The 27,962-nt window shown below is 41.2% G+C and overlaps 1 protein-coding gene across 4 annotated transcripts in view; it reads right to left on the bottom strand.

Annotated features, from left to right (window-relative positions):
- Window positions 1–27,962, bottom strand: part of ADK (adenosine kinase) — a 560,116-nt gene that overhangs the window by 141,913 nt on the left and 390,241 nt on the right. For all 4 annotated transcript variants that reach the window (XM_050960267.1, XM_050960264.1, XM_050960265.1 and 1 more), the window contains exon 7: window positions 92–262. In XM_050960267.1, the coding sequence (XP_050816224.1) occupies window positions 92–262 (171 nt within the window). The remainder of the gene's footprint in view (window positions 1–91; window positions 263–27,962) is intronic.

The raw sequence follows: 27,962 nt of genomic DNA, 5'->3' as shown, positions 1-27,962 counted from the left end.
ACTTAAAATATATGTTAATGACGAAAGAAAAATCAGAGAGTATTCTAGACATAAACATCCGCCAAAACCAAATATTTTTAGCAGGACTCACCATCTCATTTCCGAAAAGGATGTCAACGTAAGGCATGACTTTCATCAGTGGCTCCTTATAGAACTGGCTAATGAATGGTGCAGAAAGATTCAAAGTGAAGATCTTGTTGTCTGCAGAAGAATGACTGGCCACCTTTAATACTGCTTCTGGCGAAACTGTAAGAAAAAATCCCTGCAAGCAAGCAAACAAATATATATTACTCATTTCAAATTAGGAATTATATTAAATAAGTTGTTTGCAGGTGGGACAAAAAATGAAAAGCACACTTATCGAACATGAAACTGTATAAATAGCATCCTTTGACTTAATTTAATTAGTTAGATTAATCCATTATGCCTGATCTCTTAATAATGCAGTATAATATTTAAACAATGAAAAGGATGTCATTCTACATAATTAATAATATTTTGTAATATAAAATATGAAGCCAAATGTTAATAAAGCCAATAGCAATAAAAGAAAACAAATAACTAACTATATAAGCTATGGTTGCCAACCCTCCAGGACTGCGTTGAATTTCTGGGAATTAAATATTACTCTTTAATTAAAGAGTATGTCATGTAATAAAACCTCCAAGAATACATCCAACCAAAACTGGCAACCCTAACGTAAGTGCAGTCTCCCAAAGGAAAAGCTAATTTAGAATAAGGAGTGCAGATCAGGGTTTAGGAAAGTAATATGAGTGAAGATCAGACCAAGCCTTTACACTTCACTTGATTCCCTTCTGAGGAAACCAATCCTGCTGGAATGTATACCAGGCTCATTCAAATTAATACATTGAAGCTAAAAGAAAATCTTAGGGTATGTCTACATCTACAATTTTGCAGCGCTGGTTGTTACAGCTGTATTAGTACAGCTGTATAGGGCCAGCGCTGCAGAGTGGCCACACTTACAGCAACCAGCGCTGCAAGTGGTGTTAGATGTGGCCACACTGCAGCGCTGTTGGGCGGCTTCAAGGGGGGTTCGGGGAACGCGAGAGCAAACCGGGGAAGGAGACCAGCTTGCCCGCGGTTTGCTCTCACGTTCCCCGAACCCCCGAGCAAGCAGGTCTCCTTCCCTGCGGTTTGCAGGGGGGTTCGGGGAATGCGAGAGCAAACCGGGGAAGGAGACCAGCTTCGCCACGGTTTGCTCTCGCGTTCCCCGAACCACCCTGCAAACTGCAAGGAAGGAGACCTGCTTGCTCGGGGGTTCGGGGAACGCGAGAGCAAACCGGGGAAGGAGACCAGCTTCGCCGCGGTTTGCTCTCGCGTTCCCCGACCCCCCCTGCAAACCGCAGGGAAGGAGACCTGCTTGCTCGGGGGTTCGGGGAACGCGAGAGCAAACCGGGGAAGGAGACCAGCTTCGCCGCGGTTTGCTATCGCGTTCCCCGAACCCCCCTGCAAACAGCAGGGAAGGAGACCTGCTTGCTCGGGGTTCGGGGAACGCGAGAGCAAACCGGGGAAGGAGACCAGCTTGATTACCAGAGGCTTCCTCAGGTATGCTGGGATACCTGCTTATTCCACGGAGGTCAAGAAAAGCGCTGGTAAGTGTCTACACTTGATTACCAGCGCTGGATCACCAGCGCTGGATCCTCTACACCGGAGACAAAACGGGAGTATGGCCAGCACTGCAAACAGGGAGTTGCAGCGCTGGTGATGCCCTGCAGATGTGTACACCTCCTAAGTTGCAGCGCTGTAACCCCCTCACCAGCGCTGCAACTTCGTGATGTAGACAAGCCCTTAATTACCTGACATTAGTAGTCCCTATCACTTTCTTTAAGGTTTCCAGACAGTAGAAGAACGGGCCACATATACCTTTTAGTCTTGAACTATAATACACCTTTGTTACTTTGCAATACACTGTTACTATTCACTATACCCGTTTTGGTATATTATATTTATATAGATCAGTGGTTCCCAAACTTTAACATCCTGTGAACCCTTTTCACTAAAATGTCAAGTCTCGTGAACCCCCTCTTAAAAATGAGTATTTTCAGGGATTTTCTCTCTTACTTGAGTATAAATTATACAAGCAGTGATCTTGGAAATACAAAATTTGTTTTTGTGACATGTTTATTACACATTATGTATTAATTATTATTTATCATTACAGTATTTTTATTGCATTATGAAAATGGCAACACTCTTCCACGATCTCACTTTTGTAGCTTGTATCACTTTGAGTAAGCCTGTTATAAGACAAGGCTCCTATGTTTCATCAAGGAGTATCAGATGTGAAACAGCATTAAGGTATTTAAGAAGCCAACTCAGAGAGTTCCTTCTACACAAGCATTCAGGTATTGAGCACTTCAGGCAAACAATGCACATTACAACAAAGCTTAAACTTGTTCTTCATAATAATTTTAAAAACAATACTAGCTGCCTATTTAATTTTAAAAACAGCAAAAAATATCCACTTTCCTTTCCATTTCTTATAAGGAGTCTTGAAGGTTAAGTCTCTTCAGTGTCCCATTCTGCTTGGGGTCCCTAGGGAGAGCTCTGTCCATCATTAGGGAATTTTTCCCAAGAACCGCCTGTAACATTTTGTGAACCCCCAAGGGTTCACGAACCCCAGTTTGGGAAACACTGATATAGATCCTGGACACTGGTAGGGAATGCTAGTTAATGTAACTATTGCAAGCTCTGTAGATTGTACTTTATTATAGTAGTAATTTTTCAAGATCTTCTCTCTCTCCCAACTCAAATGATGAAAAAAAGACAAATATAAAATAAGTGTCAAAAATGAAATACTGAATAAACAGTTGAACCAGAAACAAGCCGGTATCTCATTTAATTAAATTTCATTTTACCTTCTTTTTTCACCTTTACTTTATATGTTCTCTCACATCCTTAAGTGCATACAGCATCCACCAGTTTTCCACCATTTATTTTGGTCTTGGGCTAGTCTGTTTAGGCTTCTGAGTGTCATGTTGATGAATTTACCTCTCTGTTTTTCTAAGTAATATTTCTCTAGGTTGTCCTCTTTTTTTCTTTCCAGGTGGTGCCCATGTTATCACTTGCTGTGGAAGTTGTGTTAGTGGCATCCTTAAAGCATGGCCTAAATATGTCCATCATTTTCTTCTTGACATATTTTATGCTTCAGTATGGTTTATTCTCCTTTGAATTTCTGATGTTGCAAGAAACTGTCTTCCATGAACTTCAAAGATCTTTCATAAGCACTTACTTTGGAATGAATTAATCTTCTCATCAATTTCTGTTGTAGATTTCTATGACTCTGCTCCAGACATGACACCAATATTTAAAATTCAGAGTTGTGTGTCAGTGCCAATCATGCTACTTTTCCAAATCCTCTCAAGCTTAAGAAAGTTGTTTGCTGCTTTTGATATTCATTGCTTGACATCTAGCATGCTGTCACTATCGTATTTCTGACTCCATAGATAGGTAAAACGACTTCTTCTAGTAGGTTGACGTCAAAATGAGAACCATGAATGAAAAGATGTGATGGCTGCCATTTTGAGCTCAACATTCTGAATCTTTGTGACTAAAGTTTAACATGCCATGTTGCACTGCACATATACCAATCATCATTTCAAAACTAATTGCAACTTAGTAGAACCAATAATTAAAAGCAGGCAAAATGGTCCTTCGTTAAGGAGCAACCACTTACCAAGTGTGGTTATGCAAATAAAACTGGTTTTATTCCTACAAGTGAAAAAATTTGTGACCTCAAACTCCCCCATATGAAATGACAGACTTTGTCCTGCTCAAAATTACTGATCTCAGTTTGTACGTCTAGTGTGTTGTGATGATTGATAGTAGTCCATCTTTTATACATTGTTTCAACCAAAAAAGGGACTTTTTTTTTTTAAACTGGTGACACATTGAGTTTACCACGGTAAATAGTTCCATAAAGTTTAATATCACAGTAGGATACCAAGTTAACCATACTCTAAGATGCTTCCCTTATTAAAAATAATACCTTTATACCTGCTCAGTTACAGCAGTTTTGCTTTTCTATCACCTAAAAGAGTTCACTAAATAGTCTCAAATTTGATTAAACATACTGAATTAAAGGCAGCAATCACATGTGCTGCAAAGTAACAAGCAACTGGCAAGTAGGGTCTTGTAAGTGAAGCACCATTTCAGCCTCATCTATAGCAACACTATTGCAACGCACTAAAAAGCAATGATGAAAGGGTTCTATTTTCCAGTTCTCATCACCATATTATTCTTTCTTCACATTAGAATACATCTGTATTTTTATTCAAAGTAATTCAGCTAAAGATCTTAGAAGTTCTATTCATTGACAAATTTCAGTCTAACAAGGAGTTTAAAGATTAAAGATCATTTTGAAAACACTGTCTAAATATTTCCTGTTGCTCCACAATTCCCAGTTTAGCAAATATACAATCACTTCCAAAATCTGGGTTTGATCCTGCCAAGAGCTGAGCGCCCCATTAAAGGCAACAGGAATTGAGGATCCTTTGCATCTTCTTGAGGTGCTCAGCACCTTTCAGGATTGAACTATACAAGCAACCAAGCTGCCTCCTTTCTATTTTTGTATCCTAAAGAATTAAAATGAACAGTTTATATAACATCTTGTCTCCATAGCAATCTCTTCCATCTTTTAGTGTTTCATTTAATGAGCAGAGTTAGAATTAAAAAAAACAACACATTGTTCCAAACACAAAATAAAAACCTTTCATGCTAGCATGTTGCCAGCTGTGGATAAACCACATAGTGATCTGCATAAATATTAACCTGGTCAAATAATTAGGCTTCTCACCAATTTCAGACTGAAAACTTGATCTGAACTAAAATACATCTGATTGTAATTTAAGGTACAGAATAGTATCCCCTTGGAATCTAAGTCAGGCCTAAGTCCAACTTTCTCCCCTCCTCTTTTGAAATGCAACATAAGGGTATTTGAGATGCACCAAGTCTAACTTGCATTTCAGACCTTCCACAGTAAATGCCATGAACTCACAAAAGTTGCAAAATTGACTTTTGGGTTTCTTTAAAATAAACTTTGCAGTCTAATTTCATTCCACTCTTCAAAAGGTTTCTTTCCCTCATATTTTTCTTTAAATGAATATTCGGTATTAAAACATTTAGGGATTACAGCTATACTATAGAGAGCTCTTTTTTAATACCCCACCAAGCATAATTTCTCTTTGTAGAAGTAATTTTCGGCTGTTTGTTTCAGGCAGTAGTGCCGAAAAAGAATGTAGGGGAAAATTTGACCGGTCTTTAACCAGAGGGCTGGATTTAAGAAAGCCAGTCAGAGTTTGCATTCCAAGAACTGAAATGGACTTTGGCCATGTCTTGACTGAGGCTCCAATTTCAGCCATGATTGTCTAGCCATCAGTACAGTTGCACCAATGCAACTAGTTTTGATTTGCACCATTGTGGCTTACTATAGTTTCAAATAGGAGTAAGCTCCACCAGTTCAAACAACAGTTTTCCTTGTCTATGCTACAGGTTTGCACCAGTGTTGCTACAAGAATGTCTGGCCACAATAGCTGTAATCAGAACAAATCACCACTGTAGACAAAGCCTTTGAAAGTCCATATTCAGATTTCTCTGATGCTTAAAACAAGTGGCTTGCAGCATTTTCAAATTGGCAGGCTACAACCAGTATCTAGTAATAACGTAAGGTCAACAAAAGTATATTTGTCAGTCCAAGGAATGAACATTTAGTAATAAAAATATAAGATTAGGTTACTGGAAAGCAGAGACATAACAGGACAAAGTAACATCAAATTATCGTTTTGTTTCTCATACCCTAGAGCACTGACAACTTCCTAAGTGGCTGGAAGTTATATTTCCTAGTTACACATTAACCAGTGTTTAAAAACATGATTATTGCCTTAAACCTCTCTTGTTATTGTATAGGACACATGAAAACCACTTCTCCTCTATTCTGATATTGACATTCTCTAGTTACAAATGAACACGTTGTCAACTCCCAACAGAAATGGTTTGAATTGAGGAAGAATATAAAACAGCTAATCAGGAGAACTCTCTTGGCAGAACACACTCATCTTGATGTTTATGGATGAAACCGCCTTTTAGTATTAATGGGAGTTATAACGAGAGGTCACCTACCAGCAGCTGTTATTTGAGGGCAACAGCTATGCATATTCCAACTTGCAGGATTGGCACCTCCTGGTATAGAGCAGTGGAATCTTCTAGAGAGCAGTGTCTGTTGAGGCCACTTGTCTCTCCCTTTCAGTCCACTTGTGGATGACTCCCAAAATATAAAAGGGGGAGTGGCCCCAACCACTGTTCAGTGCCTTCTCTAATTTTGGAATTCTTTACCTGAGACACCAAAGAAGTGGGGAACATGGGCAAGGGATGCGAACACGCAGAGGCAACACTCTCAAAGAACAACAGTTACTGGCAAACAACTTCTCTTTCTTCTTCCAGTGGCCTCTGCACATTCCCTCTTGTGGGAGATTAGCAAGCAGTACAGCTCCATAGAAAGGTGAGCTGAGGAGTTCTAGATGGACAAGAACTGCCAAAATGATCATCAGCGCTGAATGGCAGGTCAAGAGAGTATTAGAGGGTGGCCACAATTTTGCTTTCCCTGATCACACCTAGGAAAGGGACAAATTTTTGCTTCAAGTAACAACTTTACGAATTCTATGAAAAGACTAAGCCCCCAAAGGATGCTGTCTTCAGATTAACTGAATATCTGTTAATATGTATCCAGGTGAATGAAAACCTGGTGAATCATACCAATGGATTAAAAGAGATTTGGGGAATACAGACAAGTTTAGTGGCCTGTAAGAGATGGAAACAGAGAAGAGGATACCAATGAAATCCTACTGCAGTTTATAGAGGAATAGCCATGTGACCTGTATTTCACTGAGGCTTGGTTTACACAGTTTTGATACCAAGATTACTATGCTACTTACGGGTGTGATTTTTACTTATACTGGCACTGGACTACTTCAAGCAAGTGGAGCATTTGGAAACAGTGCCAAAACCTTGGTACCAGACTCAGATGGTTATGGGAACATTAATGCCATGAATTATGGGCATCAAGCGGTTCACCGGGTCCATGGTGCTGGATACTAGATCCTGCACTCTGTTGATCTGTATGGATCAAGGAATTTCTATGGTATCAGACTGTCAGCACCAAATTATGTCAGCCTGTAAGGCTCTGAGGACTTTGGCACAAAGCTGACAGTACCAGAACCTTGGTGCTGAATTAGGCTGACTTGGAGAAATCCAGGAACCTTAGTGCCAGCATAAAGCCCTAGCACTAGGCTAAGGCAGATAAGACCAAAGAGATGGATGCCGCCAGATATAAAGCCATTTAGCTTAGTGGCTGTCTAAAGATGATGCTGGAGGTACACATTGCCAGACTGTCGACTGGACCTGAGAGGCCTCCTCCATCACTAGAGCTGTGTGAGGTGGCCCTCCTGCTTCTTTCCATCTTTCACATTCAGGTGTCTTTTTCATAGACATCAGAATGACTGGACACATAGTAATCTTCGGCACAAGTAATTTGTCTTGTGAGGTCATCTCTCCTATTTTTATCACATGAAGACCCAGAGGGTTTCTTCTGATTCACACAAACCTATGCAGCACCAGCAATAGTAGATGTGAGTGCAACAAAGTAAGAGTGTCAGAAGTGTCTGCATCATAGGACTGGAGATAGTTGAAAGATCTCCTGGAGCCAGGAATACTCCAGCTCTGGTGAAGGTATTTCTCTATAAGGTGTTCCATCCAAAGGCACTGATCCTGCAATCACTTGTGCACATGAGAATCTTTATTCACATGCATAGTTCCACTGAACTCAGTAAGATAACACACAAGTGAAATTACTCACATGCATGAGCGTTTACATGATCAGGGCCAAGATTTTCTAAAGCCAACAAGTATTTCTTTAAACTCAAAGCTGAAATCTGTGACTTAATATTCATTTAGACAAACCCAGACTCAGATGACAACAAACAACTATGTATTGTTGGATTATTATTGTTGAATACCATACAGACAATGTTTGTATAAGAATATTTAGAAAACAAAAAATAGGACAAAAAAAAAGAAGAGGTTAGTTACCTGTAAACTGAGGCTCTCCAAAATGTGTGGTCCCTATCCGTATTCCACTGAGAGTTGTACGCACGTGCCATGCATCCGGAGCTGGATATTTTGAAAGTAGTAGTGTCTGTTAGTTCATGCATGCACCCTTGCTTCACTGTTTCATCAGAGGTGCTAAAGGGTAGGGCAGACAGACTGTGCCTTCAGTTCTTTCTCCACCACAAACCAAGAAATCCGCAGTAGAGGGGAAGGAGGGCAGGATTTGAATACAGATAGGGACCTCATACCTCAAAGAGCCTCCAGTTACAGGTAAGTAATCTCTTATCTTCGAGTGATGGTCCCTGTTGTATTCCACTGAGGATGAAAGGAAGATGATGGAATCGTGGAACAGAGAACAGCCACACCGAACAAGCCATCGATTGCAGAATCCCGCACCAAGGCATAATGGGAAAAGAAGGTATGTCTGAACTCCATGTGGCCAACCTATGTATGTCTGTAAGTGCTACGTCATGAGGTGCTGCTGTAGTCAATGCTTGCACTTTTATGGAGTGGGCTTTTACCCCAAGTGGTGGGAACAATCCCAATAACTGATAAGAGTGTAATGTACCCCGAAACCCACTTAGAATGGAGATTGCTTGCCATTTAATCCTGTCCGTTATAGTGATAAAAAGTCTAGGGCAATGGTTCTCAACAAGGGGTCTGGGGCCCCTTGGGGGGACCACAAACAGGTTTCAGGGGGTCCACCAAGCAAGGCCAGTGTTACAGTTGCTGGGTCTCAGGGCAGAAAGCTGAAATGCTACCTCATGGGACTGAAGTCCAGGGCCCTGAGCCCTGCCAGCCGGGGCTGACGTCAAAGCCTGAACAATGTAGCTTTGCAGGGGTCTCTGTGGCATGGGGCCCCAGGCAATTACCCTGCTTGCTACCCACTAACACCAGCCCTGGATTTTATATGCAGAAAACCAGCTATTGTGGCACAGGTGGGCTGTGGAGTTTTTATAGCATGTTGCAGGGTCCTCAGAAAGAAAAATGTTGAGAACCCCTGGTCTAGGGGACCTCCTGAATGATCTTGTCTTCTACCGATAGAAAACTAGGGCCTGGCAGATGTCGAGGGAGTGAAGGTGCTGTTCCTCCACTGAGGAGTGAGGTTTTGGAAAAAAAGCAAGTAAGTGTATGGATTGGTTGAGATGAAAGCGGGATACATCCAGGAAAGCTGGTAGTGCAAGTGGGGAACACGTTGACATATGGAGAGGAAGGGGAAACTAGAACTGGCAAGGCCAAAACAGTGTGATCAGATAACTGCTCTCTTCTGTCTGATCTTGTGTAGGACATGCAGCAGGAGCAGTAGGGGAGGCATGGCGTAATTTATCTGATCTGACAAGCGGATGACTCGTGGATTGCCTTGGAAAAGAGCGATGAGCAGTACTGGGTGCATTTTCTGTCAACACGGGAGGCAAAGATGTCCCTGGTAGGAATTCTCCAGTGGTTGAAAATGTTGATGACCATGGTGTCGTGGATCTCTCATTTGTGGTAGGTCATGAATTTCTTGGTGAGGGACTTGCAATTATGTTTTGAATCCCAGGGAGCTATGCTGCTGACAACAGGATCATGTGGCCAGTGCACCAATCCGAAAGACGAATTGCCTCTGCATAAAGTGCAGGTGACCTTGTGCCCCCTTGTTTGTTGCTGTAGTAAACAGTGGTGGTTTTGTCTGACATGATGAGAACATGATAGGAATAAATGGATGGGAGAAATGCGCAACATGCTGTCCACATCACCCAGAGTTACACGATATTGATGTGCATCTGGGATTCCAGAGAGTGGTCCAAATCATTTGAGTCACATGTTCACCCATGTGGGTACCACCTCTGAAAATCTGAAAATCGTTGCATCTGTGATGACTGTCATTTTTGGGGAGGACAGAAGGAATGGTGTCCCAGTGCAGACCTGACCTGAGTCTGTCCACCACTGGAAGGAGGAGAGAACCTCGTGGGGAACCATCAGTAGGAAATCCATATTGTGGTGCATGGGAGAATATGTCCTTCTGAGCCACAGTTGTAGGAAGCAAAAGTGGAAATGAATTAAGGCAGTAATTTATGTGCAAGCTGTCATGTGGCACAGTAGAGAAAGGTAAGTCCTGGCCAGAACAGAAGGACTGGAAATCACCTTGGAAATTAGTCTTATAGGGGCCTGGAACCTGTCCTCCTGTAGGTAGGCGCATGCCGAGATCACGTCAATGCGGCCACCAATAAATGCAAGGGAATGCGTGAGATCCAAAGTCAATTTTTCAAGCAAGCAGCATAGAGGTTGAGGCGCAAGCCCACCCTTCTGATTGCACTGTTAGCAGCTAATTGTCAAGAGAAGGGAACGTAAGGACCCCTTGGTGCTGGAGGTGGGCTTCCACTACCAACAAAACTTCGGTGAAGACCCATGAAGCAGTGGTGAGTACGAACAGTAAAACCCTGTATTGGAGGTGATGAAGGTCCACCGTGAATCTTAGGAAACGTCTGTGGGTAGGATGGGTATCCATGTGGAAGTACCCATCATGCATATCGAGAGCTGTAAATCACATGCCTCTTTCTAATGAAACTTTGGCTTGTGTATGAAGCAGCTGAGACGGCAGAGGTCTAAGATCAGTCTCTGTCTGCTCTTCTTCTTGGCAACTTGGAAATAGGTGGAACAGAACCCTGCGCCTTGACCTATCACTCCCCTTTGCAATAGGGAATCCACTTTTAGAGTGAGAATGCTGTTGTGAGAGTGGTCCCTGAAGTGGGGCCAGGGCGGGGGACGTGGATGAGGTAATCTTGTGAACCCGATCATACAGCCATGTCGAATGACATCCAGGACCCATTTTTCCATTGTTATAGCACTCCAAGCTTGTAAAAAGTGTGCTCGATGCCCCCTGAAGGGGGTGGGTCAGGTTTACGGCATGAGGGGGTTGGTGGCTCTCTAGATACTCTCTGAAATATCACTTCTGTGAAGACTAAGTGTAGAATGCTAACGGTTGTGATGATGAACCCAGAGGGTGGGGCCATTGGGTCTTCTGCCATTTGTAAAACTTGCACTTGAATGCTGGTGTGTAGATACCCAGTGATTACAGAGTGGCTCTGAAGTCCTTGAGGGAGTGGAGGGAATCATTAATCTTCTGATAGACGAAATGAAACTCATCAAAAGGGAGGTCCTATATGGTGTTCTGGACTTCCTTTGAGAAACTTGATGAAAGCAGCCACAACTCCCTCCTCCCGATGATCCCTGTAAGCCCTAGTGTGCAAACAAGTATTTGCTGCATGCATTGCAGCCTGGAATGTTGTCTTTGCAACTAGCTTTCCCTCCTGAAGGATAGCCTGGAAGTGGACTTGATCGTGCTGGAGAAATCTGTCTGAGAAGTCTGCCAACTTGCCATAGGTAAGAAAGTTATATGTAGTGAATAGAGTCAAGTGATTGGAGATGCGAAATTGAAGGCTCGCTGAGAAGAACAACTTGTGACCCAGAAGGTCCAGTTGCTTGCCCTCTTTGTCCGCTGGGGGGGAATGTGAGTGTTGTTGCTGGGCCTGCTTCTTGGACCCTTTTGCAGGTACATAGTACCTCTTCTCTGCCCCCTTGAGGGTGGGTGTGCAAGTGGCTGGAGTGTGCCAGACACACTGGACTGGTTGAAGAACCATTGATTGGTAGAGCCACTCTTGCTGGTAAGATTTCAAGCAGCAGGTGCTGTTTCTCCTGTACTTCCTCCAGTGGAATGTGGAGAGCATCAGCCACCCTACATAACAATTCCTGGAACTGATGGTAGTCATCCGGGGGTAAGAAGGGAGTCAAAGACACTGCGGCGTTTGGAGACAACGAAGGGAACCACTCTGGTTCTGGTGTATTGTTGGAGTCGGACTAAGCGGTGCATCCTTTAGTATAGGTTCAGAACGACTACTTGGTGACAGTTGAAGAGGTGAGATGGGGGACTCCTCTCAAGCGGAACAAGAATGTTCCAAAGGCAGATACTGCAGTTATGACCCCCAGTACAGTCAAACAGGCAGATCTGGCGGTTGCTGTGGAGGGTCCCAAGAGGTGGGGTGCCAATGGCTCCGTTGCTTCGGAAAGGGAGGGTCTTGCCATTAATTCGGCAGAACCTTAGGTTAGTCATATTGGTGGTATGGGAGGGCCAGGCCCTGGGCTCCATCTGAGTCCTCCAATGCTGAAAAATCAGAGCCCAGTTTGAATTGCAGTGACACTGGAACTGTGGGAGCTGTAGGTGAACAGACAGTAACATGACCTGAGAGAGAATATGCAGGAGACCATATCCCCCTAGGAGGCGATGGCACTTGAAGATGTGGAGATCTCACCTTCTCAAAGGCAAAGAGTTCATGAGGTTTGGGGGCTGACTCAAGTCTCCCCAGTATCAGTGGTATGCACTCCACAGTCAGAACAAGAGCTGGAACGGAGGACTGCTTCAGAACCGAAGGTTCCCTTGACTTCAGTGGAGCTGACCTGGAAGGAATATGCAGCTTGGTGGACAGAACAGGCAAATCCGATGGTCTGTGCGACTTCTTATTGTGTTTGTGAGCACTGGAACATGCTGCTTCTCTGTGACAGGAACTAGGGGATGGAACAGTATCCTTCTTGGGTCTGGAAGATGACTTACTGCCACACTGATGTGCACACTTCCTTGTCTCACAATAGGTTCCAGCATGGGGTCTATAACACTGGCACACGTGGAACCAGACTGGAGCTCTGCGGCGGGAGGTGCACTACTTGATTGCTCAGGCTGATGTACAGGGGTTTCCCAGCCTGAATCCAACTGCGGCCTCATGGCAATCTCCATGAGACGCTTCTTGAGGCAGAGAGCCCAGCCTTCCCAGATACAACTTGGGAAGGAGAGGCAGATACCGAACCTGAATGCAAATGTGGGCTTCCCCCAAACAGCAACAGCAGCATAGTTGCTCATCGCTGATCAAGAATGAGCAAGGGCAGAGATTGAACCCCAGGATCTTCAGCATAATCTAGAATCCTGGTGTGGGTGCTGAGAGGGTGGAGGGAGTGGGAGATTGGCAAAACGGCATCCCAAAATCCTTAAAACTACTACTCTCAGTAAAACTACTACAAAAATAACAAAAAATACTATTTACAAGAGTAAAAGTCTTTTTTCTCTGGTTTAGAAAGTATGTCACAAGAAAATAGTAGAGGCTTCAACTCAGACCATGCAGCAATGAGAAGGAACTGAAGGTGTAGTCAGACTACTCTGCCCTTTATCACCTCATATGAAACCATTAGGCGGAGGAAGGGGACACGAGCAGACCAATGGAAACCACTACTTTCAAAATCCCCAGCTCCACATGTTTGACGCATGTGTATAACCCTCAGTGGAATATAATAGTAACCATCATTCAAAGCAGAACTGAAACAGTTTACATAAAAAAAATAATTCATAGCCATCTGAGCCAATGGATTTTGAGTCATGATAGTCTGGACTGATTTACAAACAGCATTTGATAACAATATAGAAAAACTAAGGGAGAATCAAAATATTTAACTGTCAGAAACAAATATAAAGCTGCCTGCTGCCATTTACAACAGGTTCTATTCTGCCAACACAAAAAGAAAAATTCTTTAATCCAAACTTATTTTATCGGAAACGTTTACAGAAATATGCAATTTCAATTACACCACCTTCATCTATCAAAAGGATGGACGTTTTCTGTACATACAGACAATAAAATGTTGTGGTAATGAAAACCCTGATATAAGCCCTGATTCAACAAAGCACTTAAGAACTTGCTTGACTTGTGGCTGGTCTACACTAAAGTTAGGCTGGCTTAACTATATCGCTCAGGGCTGTGAAAAATTTCATGCCTTATGCAATGTAGTTAAACTAACCTAAATCCCAGTGTAGACACCACTAGGTTGACAGAAGAGGTGGATTTACAAAGTGATAGAAGAACTCCTTCTGTTGCGGCAGTCAGTGTCTACGCTACAGCAGCACTGCAGCTGTGCTCCTGTAGCATTTCTAGTGTAAACATAGCCTAAGCATGTGACTAGTCCCACTGAAATCTGTGGGGCTACTTAGATGCTTAAAGTTAAGCACATGCTTAAGTCCTCTGCTGAACTGAAGTCATAACTCACTAGGCCAGATCTTTTGCTCAGGTTAAATCTCCTTTGATCTTCAATGCCACAAAGGGGACTTAAAGCTACCGTAATCAGACAGATGAACAATCCCTTATCATAGTGTAACCTTGCACCATCCATTCCTCCCCCTGTAAACCTAGTGAGCATATAAAGGGCATGCACGGAGTAAAGCTGGCGAACAATGCGCTCTGGCAATCCTAGACCTGCAAAATGATCCTTCAGGGAATTATTCTAGCTAGGATACATTAGAGCAAGCCCCTATTAGTATATCTTCCCCATGGAGAAGGTAGAAAGGTGGTTGTAGAAAGTAGGAAGGTGGACGGTAGAAAGATGGCCCTGCCTGTAGCACTCTTCCGTGGAAGGCTGTGGCAGAACGGGCACATCTGCCTCAATTTTCCTCCTTCACAGTTCCCAGTAACTCCACTGGAAGATTTCTTAACTCGCTAATACCTTCCTTGGGGCTGGTTTATTACTGAAACGTGGTTTAAATAAGCCGTAACAAAGGTCCTAAACACAGTTCATTTCTCACACCCACTGTACATAGTCTTTAAAATCCCACATTTTTTCATCCATCAACATAGTACATGGCATGCTCCAGCATCTTCCACCACTCACGGCCTCTTCTTTGGTCTTGTCCTGGTCTTTTACCAGGACAGCCACCCCAACCCTTTCAGTTGGAGTGCAACCCTGCTCTTACCAGTGGGAGGCCCCACAATCTCTTTCCTGGGAGTCTGTCCTCACATGGGGAGCATCTCTCACTCCCTCAGGCTCTCTCATTGTTCTCCTGGTTCCTGTTCTCCTCTCTGCTGGTCCACTGCTTTCAGCCCTTGCTGGCTTAGAAATCAGCAGGCAACTCCCTCTGTTGTTCTCTGACCTTCAGCTCCCTCCAGCTCTGGCTCTCTGGCCTAGGGACGTCATCTGGCAAACCCTACCTTCTGATCTCCTGCCTTCCCCCAGGAACTACCCACTGCTGCCTTCAGAGACCACCTGGTCTCTCATCCGCCAGTCTCTCTCCCCCAGGCAGCTCTTGCTGACTCTACCACTGTCCTGATCAGTCTCTTCCATCTAGGGCCCAGATTCTGTCTTTCCGGCCCAACTGGAGTCAGCTGATGAGTCATAAGTGCACTAGTCTCTTCCCTCTTAAAGGGCCAGTGCCACCCTAAGGCTGAGGAAAAGAGAAATCTTTGCTTCCCATCATTTGAGCTGCATGGAGCATGAGCCTGATGCAGCTCAGAATCCATCCACTGTGTATCATTGCTCATAACTCTAAAACATTCTTCCTTGGAGTTAAAACTTCCATTGGTAGTTCTGAAGCAGGAGGTGAATTTTCTAAAGTTAATAGAAAACCCCTTTACTTGTATTTGAGTTACATGTATGGATGTGGGGGGAGAGGGAGAGGAACAGGGAGAACAATTTGAAAAAAATCATCTTTAAATCTTGAAATGTCTTGGTACAGTATTACTCAGGACATACTATATTGCCAGAGAAATGAGTTTAATAGACCAGGCAACTTTTTCCTCAGTTTTGAACATTTAAATTTATAATCTAAAAATACATGAATGTAAACTTTTATAGCTTAGTTATATAGAGTATCAGGTATAGTAGGTACCCGAATGACTTAGGTATTAAAATACTGCTGTTGTAAAAACCCCTAAAATATTAAACTTAAACAAAACAACACAAAAACAAGTGTGAACTTTCTTTAATGAAGGTGGTTTTTGTTGTTTTCTTTTTTTTAAATAACTTGTACTTCACCTAGGAGGAGAAAACAATCTACACAGAACATCCACCACATACTTACAAAATGGTTAGGCAGTAAATGGGTGCAGTACATGAAAGCTGTTAAAACGCCATACTCTTTTTCCTCAGGATCACTAAGTGCCTACATAGTGCTCATTGTATTTTCAAATTACATTTTATCTCCTAGTGATCAGCAAATGGCTATTTAATGAAATATAAACCACTGGTTTCCACTAGTTCCTACTGGAGACAGTTGTTTTAAATCAGAAAGCAAAGATGGCTAAAATGCAACAATTTCTCTGAGTAATAGTTTTGGCTCACTGCAGTTTGCGTTGTTTATTTTTATGAAAGTATCACTTTATAACTGGAAAATGACTAAGCTGTAAGCTATTGTTTTATCATTCTGAGTGGCCAGTGTTTCTGTTTTTGATAAAAGCCAAGTTTCAAACAGTTTTCAGTAACATAGGAAAAAGCTTAACTATCAGTAAATGTGCTTATACTGACCCTGACATTTTCTTCTAAAATGGTGCCAACATGTCAAAAGGAGAGGATTGCTTTCAGACTTGAACAGCGTTTTTGTTGCTGAAGCAAACGCTGATTGCTGCCATATTAGTATCTATCAGATTGCAACAGTAGCATAAAAACTCATACGAAGTATTGATATTAGATGATGAATAGAATTATTCTGTGCACATTTTAGCAACTTTTTAATTCCTTAAGCAATTTAGAAATGCATTTCAGTTAAAATTACTGTAATGGTTAAGCTATGCATTCTTCAGGAATTTCTATCAGTCAAACCTAGGACAAAACAGCAACATGATTTTACATATGAAATCTGTTAAATTATTGCGTCTGAGCACATTCACTTACAGAACAAAGACACACAGAGAGAGAAGCAACAGACTGGTAAGGGAAAAGACTGGTGAAGGGAAGTCCCTATCGTTTTTTTCCTCTTTTCATTCTCCCCAGACAAAGGGCTTCAGTGTCACAATGGCTCTCATTTTGGCAAGGAGGGCTAGATCCTTAAGTCTGTCTCTGAGTTAGCTACAGAAGGTCTCCACCATCCCCTAAAGGCTAAATGCACAGATTTACCAGATGCAGGAACTGGGATCCCTGTGTTGTTCTGGCTCCAGAAACTGGATCTTGTAATGATTCCAAGATTCTTTTTCCCCCCTAGTTTCCACATGTTCAACATTTGTATTGTCATCAATAAGCTGACTTCAGATTTTTGTATATTCCCTGAATGAATAAATCTCTGCTGCTCAGGGCAATAGAAAGCAGGCTATTATGCCATATGAGGGGTATATGTGTGCAAGAATTAAGCATATATTAAACTACTGATGAAATAAACGGGAGTAAAAGTCATATACAATAAACTGTAAGGTCTAAAATACCATGTGCCATCTGTATGGGAATTTGCCCACTTTCAGCAGACATGATTCCAGTGGACAGGCAGCATATAATTCACAGGCATTCCTGGACATTGCCCTCTTGACATACTTTATCTTGCGCAACAAAGGCTAGCAGTAAATTATTGAAGAGCAGAGTGTTTCATAGAGATGCCCTTCCAATATACAATATGAACACATCTATTCACAAATGAAGTAGATCAGAGAAGAAAGCACGTCAGGGGAGTGTTGAAGCCCATAGTGAGATTGCCCAGTTTTTTACCCATCAGTATAGTTTTATGGTAGAAAGTTTGCTGTGTAAGAGTTAAGAGTCTGTATTTGTTTTCATTATAAACCAAGTTGCAAATTTATCTGGGATGATTTTAGCACACAAAAGGTCATACAAACAGCATAGTAAAAATAAACATGTTTCCTTTATAGTGTGGTTCTACTCTGAACCCCCCACCCCCACAAAAATGGAAGTGTGGGTTCCATGTTTAGTTTCTCTCAATGATTTCCATATCAAAAGTGCTCAGTTTACAAGTAAAATCTTTTTCTGTCACCTTGTGCATTCAGATTTAGCAAACGGATTACTTGCAAAGTAAGATACTTATTCATTGTGAGTAAAGGTGGCAGCACTATATAGTAATACATCCTGTATTAAAAGAGTAAACAAGCACTTTCTCTACTTTCTTTACGTGTTGATTCCCCTTTATAATAGCTGCTACCTCTTATATTTACACTGGTGTCTGAGTTTGAGCCTAGCCTTATGCCTTAATCCATATATAGAACAAAGATCTACATATTTCCATTGGTGACTAATAGTAGGTTCATATAATTACTAATACGCTTCAAAAGATCTTTCTTTGAAGTAACTTTCATTCATATGATTGAGGAGCTGTTCCAATATTAGAAGTTCTGGTTGGCTATTCAATGTAAAACAAAGTCCCCTCTGAAATCTGATAACTGCTATCCACCCATTGACCACTTTCTGACAATTCAGTGTCTTTCTGATCTTTCATTGACTCAACAAAGTCAGTTTCGCAAAAAAAATTATCAATGGTCAATATTTAAATATTGTAAACATGGGAATTATTATTTGCTGTTACGTCACAATATGCTGTGTGTTCTACATACAAAAAATTAGGAATGGTCCTTGCCCAAAAGGTTTATACTCTATATCCTGGGTTCCTACAGTTAACAACTGTCTCAATGAACTCAGTGAGCAGGCAGTTCTAGAGTTTCATGCAAAAGATTAAAATACATTTCTTCAGCAAATATGGTCTTTACACTAAAAATAATAGCTTTGACATGTTTTTTATTGAAATACTGTAGATTTTTCATACAAAATATATTCTGTGGTTACAAAAATGCATTTTGCCTGCATCAGTCATTTCAACACTGTGCTTTTCCTAATATTTTTCAATATGCAGAGAATTTGTGAGGAAGGGTTGTTAGGGCATAAGACGGAATCAGAACTCATGAGTTTTATTTTCTGTGAAACCTTGGTCAAAAAATCTTTTGGTGCCTCTCTTTACTCAACTGAAAAATTGATATAATAATATTGGAGCTTCCTTTGCAAAATTGTTGTGAGGTTTAATTAATTAACATTAGTAAAGGGTTTTGAGATGCTATGTTGAAAGGTGTTACAGAATGCAGAGTATTATCAATAAAATATAAGCTGAAAATCAAACAAGATAAAAGGCAATCTGCTTTTCCTTCCTCACTTCTACACCCCAAGACTGTACTTTACTTTCTTGTATATAATATATTGCCTTTTTTATTCCTGCCTTGGGATATAAAAAAAAAACAACTAAAATCTGGATAGCAATGAGAAAACTGTCTTCTCTTAATCTCTGAAACAGTTTTTGTGGGTTAAAAAGAAAGAGAATGAGAAGTTGCCCCTTCTCCCCTCCCTCTATCTCTCAATCAATTGGAAAAAAAATCTTTACTCAATTTAGGGAAGCTCAATGCACACCTATAAAAAAAAGGGGAACATGTCATTGAGACTCAAATCAGGACCATACACTCTATGTTTCATATTGTAGGAATCTTTAAACGTGTAGTTAAGGATACCATCCATTATGACTAGGAACATTAAGCTGGATTTTCAACTTCAATTTCCTCTATTTTGAGCTTAATCCTAGAGTAATTATTCTCGTAACTGGCGTTTTGTTGAGTCAGGAATACAGAATAAGAGTTTGTGTGGTTAAATGGGACGCTTCATGTTAGTCTAACTTTTTTTGGTGTGGTTTCTAACATCAATGTAATTTAGCATCTCATTAATTATGTGAATATCAACCATATGTTGAATTCATTGAAGTTTGGGTTGAACGGACTATTTATAGAACAGTATTAACTGTGTATTGATAAAATCAATATCATGAATCTATAAAGAAAAGTTTCTAATTCTTTGTAGGTTTTAAAATACCTAATGTTTATAATCTATAAGGAAACATTTAAAACAAACCTATTTCCTTGTTTATTCAAACAGCCCTGGACAAGAAAAACAGGAATGTGAATAATTTTAAATTATTTAGATTTAGAATGGCACAATCATTCATTTCATAGATATAGGTTAAATACTAAAGATTGGGAAAAATGGCTGGCCCATACATTATTACATTACTAGACAAAATCACCCTCAGCTGTTTGTGTATCAAAAGAGCTTGTAAAAACTTGGATCATTTGACATGATTTTAAAGGGTCTTGGAGAGCTATTCAAAACGTGAATATTATTCTTGCTGACACAAGATTTGTCTGTCCTTGACATTCTGATGGCTTGAAAAGCTGAAAAATTCTTTTGCACTGGACAGTTCTTGAGGGGTGGAGGGGTTGGTGGGAGAAGGAGAAACTGATCTGAAACTGTCCTCCTATTTATCAAAAAGAGACAGAGAAAAGAGACATCCTATTCTATGCAGAGCATATTAATTGGGCACTTTTACTGTTGGGATTCCCTGATGCTTCAGAAGAGTGCTGAGAAATGACACCAGCTCTAGGCAAAAACAATTGATCCGTATGAACAAATAAAGGAATAAATCAAAGAGCATAGAAAAATAAATCAACTTCATGTGAGCACCATGTCCTCTGTATCATATGAATTTCCATGTATATTAAATAGTTCCTGTGTAAAACAGTGTTATATCTGGATTCAGTTTATAAAATGTACAGAGTGTACTAAAATATTATGTATAGTTTCCAAGTGATGTAGACATTGAAAAATTTTAGCTAAAAAACCCTCACACCTTTGAGATCTTGATGGTGCAAGCATGTAGCAGCATGGAGATTAAATATAAATCAAAGTCAATTACCATCGTCTTTAGAACACATTTCGAGAGCCCTGAAGAAAGAGCATATTATTTCACTAATAATGATCACATAATTAGAGGAGCCCAGGGGATTCAGGGGGCCAGGGGCAGGGCCGGGTCTTTGGCAGCAATTCAGGGGTGGGTCCCTCTTCGAGGGAAGGACCCGCCACCGAATTGCGGCTGAAGAATGAAGCGGCAGAGCTGCTGCCAATCGTGTTTTTTTTTCTTTCCTCCCCCTCCCCCGCTGCCACTTGCAGCAGTGCTTGTATTCACCGGGCGGCGCTCCAAGGCTTCGGCATCACTTCAGTGGCAGGTCCTTCACTCACTCCGAGTCTTCAACTGCACTGAACGACCCTCTGCCGAAGATCTGGAGCGAGTGAAGGGCCCACCTCCAAAGTACTGCCAAAAATCCGGAGCGGCTCACGGGGCCCCTCTGGGGCCCAGGGCAAATTGCCCCACTTGCCTTGCCCCCTCACCCCGGGCAGCCTTCCACATAATCAAAAGGACTGCACTCTGATAATGGAGCATAGTAGGTGTTAAAAAAATGAATAAACAACAAAAAAAATTACTGAAGCTTACTGTACTGTACAAAAGCAAGCCATATTCTATTTTAAGTGAATTCATTCCTAAGTAAAGCAAACTCACAAAGGACAAAATAGTACCATATATATAGCCACAGACATATACTATATATTTTAAAATGCTATTTTGTAAAACAAAAAAAAAAACAAACAAACCCAGTACCAGATTCTAGTGTTATACCAGAGAAAATCCAGAATAGCTCCATTGGAGCTCTTCTGAACTGATGTCAATTAGGGTAGCTGAGACTATAATCTGGTTGACACTCTGTATTTGATAACATTTTTGGAGAAGAACACCATCCAAAATGTATTTTTTATAGCTGCAAGTAAAGAACAGTTCATACATTTACTAATCACAGTTTCTTTGCGTCAACCTCTAAAGCTGATGCTCAGTTCGGCTGAGCTGTCAGATGGTAAGGATTAAACTGCTAGCTAATCACCAAGCATAGGATCCAAGTGAACAGGTACTTCTAGAAGAAAAAATGGTTGCTCATTTTATAATAATTGAGATCTTTGAGATGGTCTATGTGGATCTCACACTTGTTGCACATGAACCCAAGTGAAAGAGATCAGAATCTTTTAACAAGTAGTGTTCACTGGGGCTGCACATGTACCTATATTTCCTCGTGCCACCCCTTTGAGGGCAGAGCGACTCCAACTGCCATTCAGTACCTTTGCCACCCAGAATCAGGGGAAAAGGGTGAAGTCATGGGATCCACAGGGATGGAACATGTCGAAGAACCACAATCTCCCCTGAAAGAATGTGAGGTGATGTCTGACAGCCAGTGTTACAAAGGTTCAAAAGGCCATGTTGCAAAGTAACTGGAGACAGGCTTTTACCAAAGTTAATGGATGAGGCCGAAGGTCCACTATGAAGTGCTGAATAGTATAAAATCTGGGGAAGGTAGAACTCTGAATCAAGAATTGCTCCTGTGAACTCTGTCCATCGTGTAGGAGTAAGAACAGTATTGCTGTGGCTGTCCCCGAGACCCAGTGAAGTAAAGAATGGAAGAACTATGCCTTGGTCACTTGATGAGCTGACTTCCTCTGTATCAGCCAATCATGGAGGTAATTGGGTAAACATAAAGGCCATATCTTCTTAGATGAGCAGCTATAAAAAAAGATACATCTTGTGAATACTCTGAAGGTACTGGAGAGATCAAAAGGGAGCACTCCTGTTACTACAAAACATAGATAATTCCTGTGAGCTGGATGGATAGACACACCAGAAGTAACTGTCCTGTAAGCCAAGAGTTCTGAACCAATCCATGGGACCTAAGGAAAGTATAAAGAATGTGAATGTCACCATGTAGAATATGAAGTTATTGATAAACCTGTTGAGATACATGAGGTCCAGGATAGGTCACAAACCTCCATTCTTCTTGAGAATTTGGAAGTATAGAGAATAGAACACTTTTTCCCTGGAACGCAGGATGCACTGTTTCTATTGCACCCACGTGAATTATAGAATCCACCTCTTGTTATAGCAGACTCTCTTGAGAATGGTCCTTGAAGAAGGATGGGGGTAGAGAGGAGGCAGAGACTAGAACTGGATGACATGACTTCCTTGAATGACTATGACAACCCCCTAGTCCATCCTAATTCCAGTCTACACATCCTCAAAACAAAGTGAGTACCAAAAGGAGGGGAGAAGGGATAGATATCCTTGCAGATTAATACAGAACCCCTGACATCACATTTGCTGCATCTAGTTAAGTCCAGACTGTGATGTTGCAGTGGAAGAGAAAACACAATTCCTTTTCTGGCAGTGTGGTCTCTTCTTGACAATTTGGTTGATTTTTTTGATAGTAGAAATGTATTAATGGGCAAGGAGTATCAAAACCAAACACACTGGAAACAATAATGTGAAGCAACACAAACCCCAACAAAGAAATGGCATACCCAAAAAGAACAATATAACAAATGCAGACTTTTATTGGGAGCATTCTTCGTCCAAGAATATTAAAGGAACTAGCACACAAAATTGCAAGCCCATTAGCAAGAATGTTTAATGAATTTGTAAACTCAGGGGTTGTACCATATGACTGGAGAATTGCTAACACAGTTCCTATTTTTAAGAAAGGGAAAAAAAGTGATCCGGGTAACTACAGGCCTGTTAGTTTGACATCTGTAGTATGCAAGGTCTTGGAAAAAATTTTGAAGGAGAAAGTAGTTAAGGACATTGAGGTCACTGGTAATTGGGACAAAATACAATATGATTTTACAAAAGGTAGATCGTGCCTAACCAAACTGATCTCCTTCTTTGAGAAGGTAACAGATTTTTTAGATAAAGGAAATGCAGTGGATCTAATTTACCTCGATTTCAGTAAGGCATTTGATATGGTTCACATGGGGAATTATTAGCTAAATTGGAAAAGATGGGGATCAATATGAAAATTGAAAGGTGGATAAGGAACTGGTTGAAGGGGAGACTACAATGGGTCATACTGAAAAGTGAACTGTCAGGCTGGAAGGAGGTTACTAGTGGAGCTCCTCAGGGAATGGTTTTGGGACCAATCTTATTTAATCTTTTTATTACTGACCTTGGCACAAAAAGTGGAAGTGTGCTAATAAAGTCTGTGGATGACACAAAGCCGTGAGGTATTGCCAATACAGAGAGGGACCGGGATATCCTATAGGAAGATTTGGATGACCTTGTAAACTGGAGTAATAGTGGAAAGTGCAAGGTGATGCATTTAGGGATTAATAACAGGAACGACTGTTATAAACTGGGGAAGCATCACTTGGAAGTAACAGAGGAGGAGAAGGACCTCAGAGTATTGGTTGATCACAGGATAACTACGAGCCACAAATGTGATATGGCTGTGAAAAGAGCTAACGTGGTCTTGGGATGCATCAGGCGAGGTATTTCCAGTAGAGATAAGGATGTGTTATTATTGTTATACAAGGCACTGGTGAGACCTCATCTGGAATAATGTGTGCAGTTCTCGTCTCTCATGTTTAAGAAGGATGAATTCAAACTGGAACAGGTTCAGAGAAGGGCTACTAGGATGATCCGAGGAATGGAAAACCTGTCTTATCAAGAGACTCAAAAGAGCTTGGCTTGTTTAGCCTAATCAAAAGAAGGCTGATGGGAGATATGATTGCTCTCTATAAATACATCAGAGGGGCAAATACCAGGGAAGGAGAGGAATTATTTAAGCTCAGTACCAATGTGGACACAAAAACAAATGGATATAAACTAGCCATCAGGAAGTTTAGATTTGAAGTTAGATGAAGGTTTCTAACCATCAGAGGAGTGACGTTCTGGAACAGCCTTCCAAGGGGAGTAGTAGAGGCAAAAGACATATGTGGCTTCAAGATTAAGCTTGATAAGTTTATGGAAGGGATGGTATGAAGGGATAGCCTAATTTTGGCAATTAATTGATCTTTGACTATTAACGGAAAATATGCCCAATAGCTTGTGATGGGACACTAGGTAGGGTGGGATTTGAGTTACTACACAGAATCCTCCCTGATATCTTCCCAAGCAGATGGTGTGCTGAGGTCTATGGGTATATTAAAGCAGTGAGTGAGTGGGTAAGGTTCTGTGGCCTGCAATGTGCCAGAGGTAAGATTAGGTTATCATAATGGTCCCTTCTGGCCTTAAAGTCTATGAGATTGAGCCCTAAGACAAGTGCTGCAGAAGTGTGATTGCTGCCAGGTTAAACAAAAAGGCTTCCCTTACTTTGTCTTCACCCCTGAGGATAGGACAAGAAGCAATGGGCTTAAATTGCAGCAAGGGAGGTTTAGGCTGGATATTTGAAAAAACTTCCTAACTATCAGGGTAGTTGAGCACTGGAATAAATTGTGTAGGGAGGTTGTGAAATCTCCATCACTGGATATTTTTAACAGCAGGTTAGACAACCACCTCTCAGGGATCATCTAGATAATACTTAGTCCTGCCATGAGTGTAGGGGACTGGACTAAATGACCTCTCAAAGTTTCTTCCAGTCCTATGACTCCCGGAGGGAATTACTGATGTAAATGTAACCATCCGGAATTTCAGGTTATGAATATATTTAGCTGACGAAGATCCATGATGAGTCTCCACTCCTTTATGGGGAGGAGAAAATATGGTAAGTAGAACCCTCTCCATTGGTAGTGAGGCAGGACACCCTCAATCGCACCCTTGAAGAGCAGGGAGTCTCCTTCCTGGGGAAGAATCAATTTGTGGGCGGGTGATAAGGCAGAAAGGAAAGAAACTCTATGAAGTATCCCTAATGGATGATCTCCAGTATCCAATTGTCCAAACTGAGGGCAAGGTGGCTGACAAACATGATGGCGGAGGGGTGGGGGGTAGATGGCATTGAAGCTTGTTCACAGGTCTTGACCCCTATGTCAAAAGTGACCCTTGGCCTGCAGCTGGGAGAGGGAGGAGGAATGGCAGTGGGCAGGCCTGGAAACCAGGCTCTCTGGGACCTCTGTTATTTATGGAGATGTTCCAGTGGTCGTTGATAGTAGGTGGGTAGGCAGTAGATGGCAATGGTCTGAAGAACTATCTCTGGTGCTTCCTCCTGGGAGCCAGGGTGTAGATCACTAGTGACCGCAGAGTAGAATGTGAATCATTGAGGGAATGCAGAGACCTGTCCGTCTTATCATTAAAAAGGCTGGCTTCATGGAAAGAGAAGTCCTTGATGGTGTTCTGGACCTCCCGTGGGAAACCAGAAGTCTGGAGCCAAGAGTCTCTGTGCATAATGAGCCCAGTAGCCAGGGAATGGGATGTAGTGTCAGCTACATCCACCATGGACCATAGGGCCACCTTTGCCACTAACTTCCCCTCATCTACTAAGGCCTGGAACTGGGCATGGTCGTTCACAGGGAGTCTGTCCTTAAATTCTGCCATGTCTTTCAAAATGTAAGCCCCCTATTGTTCTCTGGACTTGTTCTGGGATACCAAATGCAACCACTCAAGAGTTGCTACTGATCTTGTAGTTGTATCAGCAGCATTTAGAGCTACTTACAAGTTGATTTAGCAATTAATTGCCCCATAGATTTTAATTCTTCCTTATATTCCACTGGAAGTTCATCCAAAAATTGGGAAACTCTATCCCCTTGTAAATACAGTAGTCAGACTTGGTTAGTAAAGCCTGACAGTTGGCTATTCTGACTGGTAAAATAGCTGAAGGATATATTTTTCTCCTGAAAAGATCTTATCTCTTTGATGCCTTGCCTTTTGGGGTAGACTTTGATGGACCAGACTGCCTCAATTCTTCATTTGTAGCCATCACAACATGTGATTCTGGGATAGGGTGAGCATAAAAATCCATTTGATGGGACTTGATACCTGCAATTCACTTGCCTGGATGCTACAGATATGGATGCTGGGGTCTGCCAAAGATCTTTGGATGGGTTTAAAATACCTTTATTAATAGGCATTGTTAAATGGCCCTATGTGGCAGAATATAAAACATCAAATAACTTGTATGATTTTTCTTGTATCACTTCTAGTGCTATTTCCAGGGTTTGGCCATCTGCTTAAGGAGGCCCTAAAATGCCTTGAAATCATCCACTATAGATGTGATTACTGGGATGATAGTTTCATCTTGCAAAGATAGGTCAAAGGTGTCAAAGGATCTGCCTGCTAGTTGATGCTATCATCCCCTTTACTCTACAACTCCTGCTCCTTTGCCCCAACTTCTTCCTTACATTAACATCTATGTGACTTTCAGTTTATGTTTAATTTACTCAAAGGGAACATTCATTCACAAAACTAAAATAATAGGAAAACAACTCATAAAAATCAGAAGAAAATGACCAATAAAATAAAAAAGGGAATAATTTTAATAATTGGTCTGAGACTTCTTCTAGAATTACAACAGTTAAGCATAAATGCTGTAATTTGAATCCTACCTCTTGTAACTATCATTTCTCTCACAACTCTATCCCTCGAACTGCAAATCTGCATAGCTTTACTTCACAGTAAATATGATATTTACCATGAAGAGGCAATTAGGTCCTAATCACTTAGATTAATTAGCACAGCAGGGTTTACTATAAAACTTACTAACACTTCTCCACATTAAAATTCATTATTTAAGAGAACATTAATGTTTTTGTCTGGCCTTTTTATTTTCATTATGTAAAGACAGCTATTGCATTGTTTGTGAACACACAAACAATGGGGGTAGGGACTAGCACTACATTTAATAAATTACTGAGAAATACAATTCAAATATGGACAGCTGCTAAACCCTAAAGATAGATACTTCCACTTAAATTAATTTTGGGAATATAATGTTAATTAATGTCTGCACTTAGAACACAAAGTGATATATCAACTGTAAGTTGTAAGTATCAATATTATAATTCACATATACCCTTTCTTCAGACTCAGGGGAGGGGGGAAATCGAACTACTAACTTTTTATAGCCAGATGATAGTTACAGTTAAGTACCTGCTTCTAAAATATCTGAGATCATACTTTTTTTTTAAATCACAGGGCTTCTGCTCTAATCAAAGAGAATAGTGTGAAGCTTTTTATTTCCAAATACTACAATCCAATTGAAAATTTATCTATTTTCAAAATACTGCTTATTATAATATCATATTATTACAGGAGTGACAGGTTGCATAATGGCTTCCATTCTAAGCCCCCATTTTAGATGCCCAAATGCAAGACTGACATTTTCCACACTTCCTCTCTGCTTAAGTATGATTCTTCTCCCATACCCCTGCAAAGTATGAATAAAAACCATGTTCAGACTGCATGGGTGCATAAGAGTAAAACACTTTTTCCATTAAAAAGATCACTT

This window comes from Gopherus flavomarginatus, chromosome 6 (genome assembly GCF_025201925.1).
Source record: "Gopherus flavomarginatus isolate rGopFla2 chromosome 6, rGopFla2.mat.asm, whole genome shotgun sequence".
Taxonomy (NCBI): domain Eukaryota; kingdom Metazoa; phylum Chordata; order Testudines; family Testudinidae; genus Gopherus; species Gopherus flavomarginatus.
This window is presented reverse-complemented; position numbering and strand designations above follow the sequence as displayed.